General features: G+C 42.1%; 1 protein-coding gene across 1 annotated transcript; it reads right to left on the reverse strand.

Moving 5' to 3' along the window:
• Positions 1 to 749: 749 nt before the first annotated feature.
• LOC128491323 (uncharacterized) lies at positions 750 to 1,256 on the reverse strand. Its single transcript, XM_053463640.1, has one exon. It carries the CDS (start codon positions 1,254 to 1,256, stop codon positions 750 to 752), a length of 507 nt encoding a protein of 168 aa, XP_053319615.1.
• Between the last annotated feature and the right edge of the window lie 10,241 nt (positions 1,257 to 11,497).

Raw genomic sequence — 11,497 nt, forward strand, 5'->3', positions numbered from 1 at the left:
AGTCTATCGACCACTACCATGATAGTAGTATGTTGTTGGGATACCGGTAGGTCCACTATGAAATCCACCGCCACTTCTTCCCATGGTCGTTTAGGTATGGGTAGTGGTTGCAAGAGACCAGTAGCCTTGACTGGTTGTTGTTTGGCTCGGGCACATGTATCGCACGATTTGATATATGTTACGATGTCCCGTTTCATCGCAGGCCACCAAAAGGACCTCTTAGCCAATTCATAGGTTTTCCGAACACCCCCATGTCCAGCTAGAGGATGATCATGTACGGCGTTGAGGATGTCGGGTTTGACTTGATCCGGCACGTAAAGCTGGCTGCCTCTGTATAGGAGACCATCATTAGAGTGGAGAGGAACGTCACACACCGGAGATGGTTGAGGGGTGCTGTGGGTTCGGAGTTTCTGGAGTAGAGACGTCCGGAAAGCAAGAAAGACGCCAGCAGGGAGGATGGTGTTCTCGGCCTCTGTGGTCTTTTCTTGTTCATCGTATAACCGGGATAAAGCGTCCGCTTTTCCATTACGAGCGCCTGGTCTGTATGTTATGTGTAGGGGAAATCTAGTGAAAAACAGTGCCCAACGAGCCTGTCTAGGACAGAGTCTGCGTGCTGTCTGGAGGTATTCGAGGTTCCTGTGATCCGTGAACACTGTGACAGGATGTTGAGCGCCCTCCAACAGGTGGCACCATTCTTCCAAAGCCATCTTGATGGCCAGTAGCTCGCGATCACCTACGCTATAATTGCGTTAGGCAGGGTTGGAATAAAAGGAGACAGGATGCAAGGAGTCCTTCTCTCCGTGTCTTTGTGACAACACCGCGCCTACTGCGGTTTCAGAAGCGTCTACCTCCAAGAAATAAGGTTTTTCTGGATCAGGCAAAACGAGTATGGGTGCAGTTGTGAACTTTTGTTTCAAGAGTTCAAAGGCATGTTGGGCTTGTGGTGTCCACTGGAAACGGTTCTGTTTGGTGGTCAACTGTGTGATAGGACGGATGATTCGGGAGAAACTGTTGATGAACCGCCTGTAATAGTTGGCGAAACCCACAAACCTCTGTACGGCTTTGACCGATGTTGGCGTGGGCCACTGTAATATGGCTTCTACTTTTTTGGGGTCCATTTCAATGTGACCTGGGGTTATGATGAAGCCAAGGTATTCTATCCTTGTTGTTTCAAAGGTGCATTTTTCAATCTTTGCGTACAGTTGGTTCTCCTGTAGACGGTTCAAGACCTGTCGCACGTGTTTCCGGTGTTCCATCAATGACGAGGAGTACACAAGGATGTCGTCTAGGTATATTATTACGCAGGTGTCCAATAAATCCCGAAATATATGTCATGGAGGAAATGCTGGAACGTGGCGGGCGCGTTACAAAGGCAGAATGGCATGACCCTGTATTCGTAATGACCATAGCGGGAACGAAAGGCCGTTTTCCATTCATCCCCCCTCCTTATACGTACTAAATTGTAAGCCCCTAACAGGTCGATCTTGCTGTAGATACACGCCCCACGTAGCCTATCCATCAGCTCAGGTATGAGAGGAAGCGGGTATTTGTTTTTAATGGTGATTTTATTTAGTGCACGGTAATCCACACATGGTCTAACTCCACCGTCCTTCTTACCCACAAAAAAAATACCAGCACCCGCAGGTGACGTTGAAGGCCTAATGAAGCCCTTGCGTACACTACTTTCAATATAGTCCTTCAAAACCTTGAGTTCCGGTTCAGACAGGGGGAATATCCTCCCGAAGGGAACAGCGGCACCCGGTATCAAATCAATCGGACAGTCATATGTCCTATGAGGTGGTAATTGTTCCGCTTCCTTTTTATCAAAGACCTTAGCGTAGTCCTGGTAGGGTATGGGTATCTTGGTTGACGGGGTGGACACGGTGGATGAAACAAAGTGGGGTGTAGGTGTGGCCCGGGCCTCCGCAGTAGAGGTTAGCTTTCTTTCGTCTTTCTTTTTCTGCTTCGGGTAACGGCCCACGAGCCATACCTATCATCATAGGTTCCTCTGTCGTTGCTGGAGCAGAGGCAGGAGTAGTATGAAAAAACGGTATAGGACGGAGAGGACCAATATTGGCGGACCGTTCCGAACGCCGTTCCCGAAAGCGCCTGTCCATCTGTATCACCAGTTGAGTCAGATCCTCCAGGGTCTCTGGTATGCCTACCCTGGCTAACTCATCTTTCAATTGTTCAGAAAGGCCCAAGCGAAACTGATGCACAAGGGCTGGTTCATTCCATTGAGTTTCCACAGCCAACCCACGGAATTCCGCTACGTATTCCTCCACATGCCTCCTTCCTTGCTTGAGGACTCTCAGACCGGTCTCCGCTGTGGCGGTTCTGTGAGGGTCGTCATATAAGGCATCCAAGGAGCGTCGGAAGTCCTCCCAGTTATTCAAGGACGGGTGATCCGCCTGCAGAAGGTGGTGAGCCCAAGACATAGGGGCTCCAGTGAGCAAAGAAATGACGGTTCTCACTTTTACGAAATCCGTGGCATAGGCCCTGGGTTTAAGGGCAAACAGCAATTCACAGGTGGTAATAAACGCTTTATACTTGGAGCGGTCCCCGGAGAACCGGTCAGGGAGCGGTACGTGAGGGTCAGGTGCCTGTGCGGCCATAGCGTCGGCAATAGGAGGAGGGACAGGAGGTGCAGGTGAAGCCGCTGCTATGGGAGCTGCTTGTAGGGCTTGCACCTGGGCTTGCAAGGTCTGTTGATTATCCTGCAGCCCTTGCATGGTGTGAGCCAAAGTTGCAATCTGCTGCGTGAGCGCCATGAAGGCATCGGTGACTCCTGCAGGCTCCATATGACTTGGTTGTTATGTCAAGGCTGAGTGGGGTTCGGAGCGCAGCGCAGAGAGACACCGGGTGCAAGGGAATTAAGTAAGGGCAATCCAACACACAAAGTCCAGTACCTTAGCCAAGGGTCAAAAGTCCATGTAATCAAATAGAAGGTGCGCAGTACAACAAGGGTAATCCAAAGACAAAGTCCAGAAATCCAGCCGAGGGTCAAAGTCTGTATAAATCAATCAGAAGGTTCGCAGTACAAGGGGTAATCCAAAAAACAAAGTCCAGAAATCCAGCCGAGGGTCAAAAGTCCATATAATCCAAATAGAGAAATAACAGCTACAGGGTATAGGAATCCGGTAGGGAACTTGAACAACCAAGTAATGAAGTTACAGGGTTGCAGGTTTAAATAGCCCGCCTAATTGATACTCCTCCTCTTTCTGTGGCTGTCAATTAGTCCCTAACCCCTCCCCTGGCTGTCAGTGAGGTTTGGAACCGCAGGACACGCCCCCCCTGGCTGCCAGCAGCGGTTTGGGACCGCAGGACACGCCCCCCTGGCTGCCAGCAGCGGTCTGGGACCGCAGGACACGCCCCCCCGCCATACTGCTATTCCCTGCGTCTGCCGCGTGCGGCTGCCGCCGCAACGGAGACCGGGGACGCGGCCCGCGGCACGGAGATGCCGTGCCGTGAGGCCGAGGACGTGGTTGCTCGGCGGGGACGCCGCCGGGTGAGGACCTCCGCCGCCGACGGGTTGGGACCCGACGGGAACGTGGCCGAGGACGCGGGCGGCCGGCGGTGTCGCCGCCGGGTGAGGACCCCCGCCGACTACCGGTAGGGTCCTGACAAAAGGTAAGATATGGGGAGAAAGTGGTGTAAGGGCAGTGTATGTGTGTGTGAGGTCAGTGTGTGTATGGGCAGGTGTGTATAAGAGCAGTGTAGGTAAATTGTCTTTGTAAGCTGGTATGTATGTATGTGTGTGTAACGGCAGGGGTGTGTGAGGGCAGTGTATGTGTATACATGTGTGTGTATGGACAGGTGTATGTTAGGGCAGTGTATGCGTATATGTGTGTATTTGGGTAGGTGTTTCTAAAAGCAGTATGTGTGGGCAGTCGTGTGTAAGGGCAGTGTATGTATATAAGTGTTCATGGGTAGGTGTGTAAGGGCAGTGTATATATATATATATGTGTGTGTGTGTGTGTGTGTGTGTGTTTATTGGCAGGTATGTGTAAAAGCAGTGTGTGTGGATATATGTGTGTGTTTATGGGCAGGTATGTGTAAAGGTAGTGTGTATGGGCAGACATGTGTAAGGGCAGTGTCACCTCTGCTCAACAACCAGGCAGCGCCTGTCACTCTGTCTCTGCACTTATTTGTAAACTATAAAGAAAAATGTCCCTCTCCTTCTCAGGTCTGAAGCAATACCTGAGGAAGAGAGGGAAACTTTTGAAAGCTTGTCTTTTAAGTATTATGTTAATCAAATAAAAAGGTATCATTGCATACTGCAATATTCTGGTATTTTGGCATCTTATTTATGTATATTTATTTAGTTTTGTCAGCAGCATGATTCAGTGGTGGAACTTAATAGTGACCCCCGAGTTTTGACTCTGGTATCTTATGTGCTACCCTATATTGTTCCTAGAGTCACTACTGTGTATATGTATATAATATATATTTAAATACACATCTTTACAAAAGTTCATAGACCTCAACTCACAGTCCTTTAGGTTACAGGGACACTTTCAATGCAGAATTGATAATGACTTGTGCAAGTTTTATTTCACTAAACAGCTACATGATGGCACATCATTTTTAATCTCCCTGCTCTAGAATATGGTCTGAGTGAAGGGGAGTATTTTATCTACCATCCCCACATTAATGTCTGCAGAGGAATACAATTTGAGAGTTTATAAACTTCAGGACTGGAATCCTTACCTGCAATATGTAAGTCCCTTGGTGGAGAGCAGGCACACCTTACTCTCCAATTACCCCATCCTGGTGACCTAAAACACGTACATTAGAAAAAGTTTACTTTACAGAACATCTGAAGTACATGCATCCTTCAGCTAAGATCAATTGTGACCCTAAAAGGCTGTGCAGATGTTTATTACACAGGCGATCTGAAACTCTTGCTCATTTTAACTGTGGTGTGAGCAGCCTCTATAGGCTGGGGTATCCTCTCAGATGCCAGCTCTGATTGCTACGCCCCTATTATTGGGGTTCCTACACCCATGTTCCCTGGTTAATTTGACCTTTAGTAACCCAATTTATTATTACAAATGCCAAAAAGTTTTCTGGGATATTTTATTTGACAAGTTGTCACTTTGTAACTGGTAACATTTCACCTTTATATTGTACTAGCTAATTTACTGGGAAATAAAAAAAGTATATTTTGCATTCTATTTTTTAATTTTGAATGCATGCCATTATCTATTATAGTTCGAAAACACTGTCATGTAAAACTCAGATGCTTTATTATCATAGGAATATGATAAAGAAAATGAATATTTGTCTGAGAAAGTAATATTACAGATTTTGGTATTTTCATGCAGTTAACAGTTGGACATTATTTCTTTCTTTAGAAAATATGAATCTACAGAGTTTCTTGCATAGTTTAATCCCAACAGAGAGATCATCATAAAAATCAAAAGCATTATTTATAGCACAGTCTCAGTATTATTGATAGTGTCCAGCATGTGTTTATTTTATTATCCTAGTGATGCACTGAGAGCAACTTCAAATTCAAAACTACATTTTCTTCTTCGGGATAAAAACATCTTGTAGTTTAGAGTTTACAGAAATAGGATCAACAGAATTCTTCTTTCACGTGTCCTTTTGTTTTCCTAATAAAAATAATTCACATTAGAGGAACATCTTCCCAACTTTGTATTACTGTATCCACACCACTGACAGGATCCTGCTGTGTTCCACCATAACTCTAACCACTAATCATTGTAAAGCACATGCAAGGCACACTGTTAGTTTCTAGTCACATGAGAAAATGAACCAATAAAATATCAAGATGTGAATAAGTAGGCTGACTCTCTGACCCAGGAAACTAGTGTAAGCATAGGTTTCTTCAAAAATGACAGTAAGATGTCTGACCAATTATATTAATTTAGTAGAACAAACAAATGAACTTATGCTATTGGATCTGTTGCTGTGAAATGGGATCTTGGCTTGAGGCTGAGAGAGATGTCCTGGAACAAGCCTAGGGCAATGACCCCCCTAAAGGCAAAAATAAGTATAATGTAAATGCAAGACCCCACAAAAGCAGCTGACAAGAACAGGGTTAAATACCTTAGCAAGAATGCAGAGTTAATAAGACAAAAAGAATTGCTGTAGAGAGAAAGAATTCAGAAACTAAATTGATGCGTTTCACATAATGTCCTTATTTTTTTACCATATTAAGGAATGTAGTACATAATATGGAAAGCCTTTATGGGCTCCAAAAGCAAAGGGCATAATTTCTGTTTATTTTGCTTTATTTCTGGCACCATGACACCTTATTTTAATTGCTTTAAAACAGGAACAGTCAATGTGAAGACCAAAACTCTGTGCAGACGTCTACAAGCTCTCATGGCTAAGGTACGGCTGGGTTAACCTTGCTATGAAATATATCAAATTGCCAAAGGAAAAATAATAATAATAATAAACGCAGAAAATGTTGGTAGGCAAAAATAGGCAGTGTCTCCGGGCCTCTGTGAACCTTCCTCTGTTAATGATAAGGTCCACTGCTTTTTCTTAAAAAATATAGTTTTAAACTATTCTAGAAAGGAAAAGGATTCCTTTTATCTACCACTGAGAGGATTGGAAAAGGTCATTCCTCAAGGGAGTGTAAACTAATAGAGTTCTCGGGTACCAAAAGGTCACGTAATAGCAATAAAAAGAGCAGACAGGGGAGTGATGCACCAAAAAGTTGTTTTCTACTTTGAGAATTTCAGCATTTTATTACCATTGTTGGTCTGTTTTGATATTGACATATTTGACCTTACCAACTGAATATTGTTTATGAACTAGTAAATGCTTTGGGGGAGAGGGTAACTGGAATACATTTGAAAATACACTAAAAAACATTTTTTTATATATATATTTTGTACAACAAATAAAATAATTGCTGACCCTATACATTTGTAAAAAAAAAATAATCATTAATTCATTTAGCACTGTATATAGCTTTAGGAGAATTAGGGCCTTCATCTGAAACCAAAACCATATCCATTCATACACATAAAACTATATATATATATATATATATATATATATATATATATATATATATATACACCGTATTTGCTCGATTATAAGACAAGGTTTTTTTCAGAGCAAATGCTCTGAAAAATACCCATCGTCTTCTAATCGGGGTCGTCTTCTAATCAGACCTCAAATAGAGGTCTGATTATGAGACTAAGATCCAGATCCCCCGCACCGCTGCAGGGGACCTGGATCCTCCTGTCTCCCCCCCCCCCGCCATTTAACACCCTCCCCACACACACTTACCGGTGCTTCCTGCTGTATTGCCGGGGCACCGGGTTGACGTCTACGCGATCCGCGTAGACAACGTCCGCTGCAGCCGGAAGGAGGTGTGGCTAACAGCGGGGGTTGTCTGCGTCCATCGCGCAAATCCTTCCCCGACTGTCAGAGATCAGAGTTCTGATCTCTGACAGCCGGGGAAGGTATCCGCGATGGACGCAGACAAACCCCTGCTGCCAATTCCACCTCCTTCCGGCTGCAGCGGAAGGAGACGTCAACCCGCTGCCCCGGCAATACAGCAGGAAATTGGAAGCACCGGTAAGTAAGTAAGTGTGTGTGTGTGTGTGTGTTACATAGGGCATTTCTGGAATGCCTTATACCCCTATATGCCACTCTGGCACTTAGGGGGTTAAAAGGCATATTATGGGGCAGAGGGGCATATAGGGAGGTATAAGGCATTTCAGGAGGCAGAGTGGCGTTAAGGGGTCATTTAATAGAGCACTCTGCCTCCTGAAATGCCTTATACCTCCCTATATGCCACTCTGCCCCATAATATGCCTTTTAACCCCCTAAATGCCAGAGTGGCATATAGGGGTATAAAGCATTTCTGGAGGCAGAGTGCTCTATACAATGCCTTTTAACTCCCTTAATGCCACTCTGCCTCCTGGAATGCCTTATACCTCCCTATATGCCACTCTGCCCCATAATATGCATTTTAACCCCCTAAATGCCAGAATGGGATATAGGGGTATAAGGCATTTCTGGAGGCAGAGTGGCACATAGGGGGGCAGATGTGCGTAACTGGGGGACAGGTTGGAAATTACAAGGAAATAAAAACAAAAAAAAATATTTTTCTCAATCATAGCTTTTATTAAAAAAATGGTTTACATGAATTAACATTTACTGGTAAAACTTTTTTCCTTTATGGTAGTCTTATATTCAGGCTTTTTCTTTTTTTCCTAAGTTAATATTCAGATTTTGGGGGGTCGTCTTATAATCGAGCAAATACGGTGTATATATATATATATATATATATATATATATATATATATATATATATATATATATATATATATATATATATGTGTGTGTGTGTGTTTTCTTTATTTTACTTGCAATTTCTTTCAGCGCTACTACTGAACAAATACCTAATTCATGTTTAGCAAGTTCACTAAACATAACAGTGCCTTGCATGCTTTTTTATATACATTACAGAACTAAAGTGCTGTCTTACACACACCACTATTTGAATTGTTTTGCTATTTTTGAGTGGTGGTTTCATCTGATACTTTAACTTTTATGAAATGTTGAGGTTTTTTTAAAACCTTTTATTAACATTTTGTTTTAATCAATTTTCATTTTTTACCTTATTAGTATGTTTTACTTTTTTCAAGGTAGTTTTTTTTTTTTTTGCACTGTCCTCAACACAAAACAAAGTGACTAGAGGTTCTCTTGGGGTCTTTAAAACCCCAGGGATTACTCTATGACATAGTGACATCATAGTGAATCCTATAAATTATTTTTTATTTTTTTTAATAACATAAAAAATAATTTATAGTGAATCCTATAAATTTTTTTTTATGTTATTATTTTATTTAAATTACTACTCTTTACTACCTTCCCCGTTATTGTTTGTTTCTCTTCATGGCAGAGTGCATTCTATGCCAATCCTCAAAATATTGGTCCTGTTTGGGCTTTAGAGTCCTACTTGCAATCAGCACACAGTGAGATCACAGTAGGGAACAAAACTTGGTTTCAAGAAAATAAACAAAATAGACAAAAAAACAGGCCATATATTGGAAATATATAAGTATTTTGCAAACATATATATGATCACTTTGTCAGTGTGATATTTCATAGGAACAAAGGAGTTGCTTTAAACATTGATTAGAAGTTTGCAGTGCTCTTTAGATTTTATGGTTGCTGCAGTCATAAAAGTATGTTATATTTGAGCTGAGAAAGCAAGCCTCTCAATGTGCATTCATTTCTGTTTTCTTATCCGATAATGGGCTGTAAGGTCTCATGGATCCAATGTGAAATGGTTTATCACAGGTGTACTATTGATGGATGAGAGCTCTTACCAGTTACACATATGCAGACTGCCACACTAAAGTTTGAATTCTTCTGATATTTGTGTAAAACCTTTTCAGACTTTTTGGATATTGAATCACACTAAGACGTAGTATGTTATGGCTAAATTCTTATAGAAAGGGTCCATTCAGGACACAAAAGTGATGTTTCCCATGGCCAAATTGATTTCAATTTGTATATCCTGAGAGTTAAATGAATCTCTCATATCTTGTACCATGAATATCAACAGAATATGTTGATGCATATTTCAAAAACAATGGGATCCTTTTCTCTAGTGCGGCAATGTTACTTTTGTGATACCCAACAATTTACAGTTCTCTACTCTAAATGAACCTATCCACATTTTCACAGATTAAATGAAGCAGTTTATCTCTATTAAAAGCCCACATTTGTGTATACAAATACTTTTAGCTTCATTTTCTTAAGATCTGGATGATTACTCATCCCATTAAGGTGCCTCTGCTGGGTTGTTAAAGGGACACTTTATGGTCTCATTCAGCTTCAGCAATGAAGAATGCATAGTATTTTGATGTAACTATATATATATATATATATATATATATATATATATATACTTTGCATATAGAATAATATATGGGAGGCATGGAAAGGATTCTACAGAATCGCTCCATGCTCCTGAAAGTGGTACTTGAAAGGGGTACCAAATGATACCACTCTATCATATGCATTGATGTATAATATCTGGAATGTTGCTGGTTGTTGATTGATTCAGGCAGCTGTCATGAGGGAGGTTGAGAGGACAAAAAAAAGTCAGCTAATGCTGTCACACCAGGTCACATTTCTCAGCTTCCATGAGGTAAACTTTTTATCCATCTCCAAAACAATTACACCGACTGCCAAACACTGTAAACTTCTTACAGTTGTAGGATATGGTATACAAATGTATGGATGGCTTGCACCATTGTTGCATATTAGTAAGTATGTTGCTGCCTACCCCTGGTTCCAATAGTATATGTTTTTTTTTATTTAGTTATTCTATATAGGACAGTAGTACTTTCTAGAGCACCCAATCATACATGCCACAAAAGGTAACATGTGTCTGCCTTGCAGCTATTAACTTACACATATTCTTGTGATAATGTATAATTATTTGAGTAACCTGCGGAATATATCCAGTAGGGTGGGCTTACCAGGGGTGCACCAAGGTGGATGCCAAGGGTGCAGAGCACCCAAGTGCCTGGTAATCAACAGGAGAGGGCAACTTCTGGCTCAGGGAGTATGTAAAGCAAAGTGGCCCCACCAGCTCCTTAACCTCCCCGTAACTAACATACACAGTGGCACACATATTTACACCCATGCTCTCTCACTCATACATACTTAGATGCACACACACACACAAGTGAACTCATATTAATATATTAACACACACACACTCATGCTAACGCATTCTCTCCAACACAGAAAGGACAGAGTGTAAATGTATGTATGTATATGGTGTAAGAGTGGATGTGTATGTATGTGTAAATTGTGTTAGATTGACTTTGTGTGTATGTGTAAGTGTATGGTTTTTGAGTTTTGAACATGTGTAAGTGTGTGGTGCTAGAGTGAGAATCTGTGAGTGTATTAGGTATTAGGTATTAGGATGAGTGTGTGTTAGTATGGTGTTAGAGTGGGCCTAGGGTTAGTGGCAAGAGGGAGGTATGAGTATGGTGCTATGCAAACATGCTTTAATACCCACTCACTCTAGCACTATACTCATAGCTTCCTCTTCCTATTAACCCTAGGCTCATCCCCTCTAACACCATGTGCTGACACATACTCACACACTAACAGCATACACTAATACCACACTCACACATACTAACATGCCAACATGCTCTAATACCTACTCTCTATGTTAGAATGTGTAACGCATCTCGGTATCCCGAATGGGTAAACCTGCTAAAATTGGCTTCCTCCGCTACTCCAACCATTGAACCTCTCGTTTATTAACGGCCGATGTCAGAACATCGGTCACTAATGCCTTCTCCTCAAGAAACATCTGCTGAGCCTAGATGCTTGAGGGTAAAATCAGGAACTCAGTTTAATAGAAAGCACGCTGGTATTTAAACAGTACAAGGGGCTAATTTACATACAATAGTCACAGCAAAACACAGATACACTAACTGGTCACTTTATTAGGTACACCTTGCTAGTA

This window comes from Spea bombifrons, chromosome 4 (genome assembly GCF_027358695.1).
Source record: "Spea bombifrons isolate aSpeBom1 chromosome 4, aSpeBom1.2.pri, whole genome shotgun sequence".
Lineage (NCBI taxonomy): Eukaryota > Metazoa > Chordata > Amphibia > Anura > Pelobatidae > Spea > Spea bombifrons.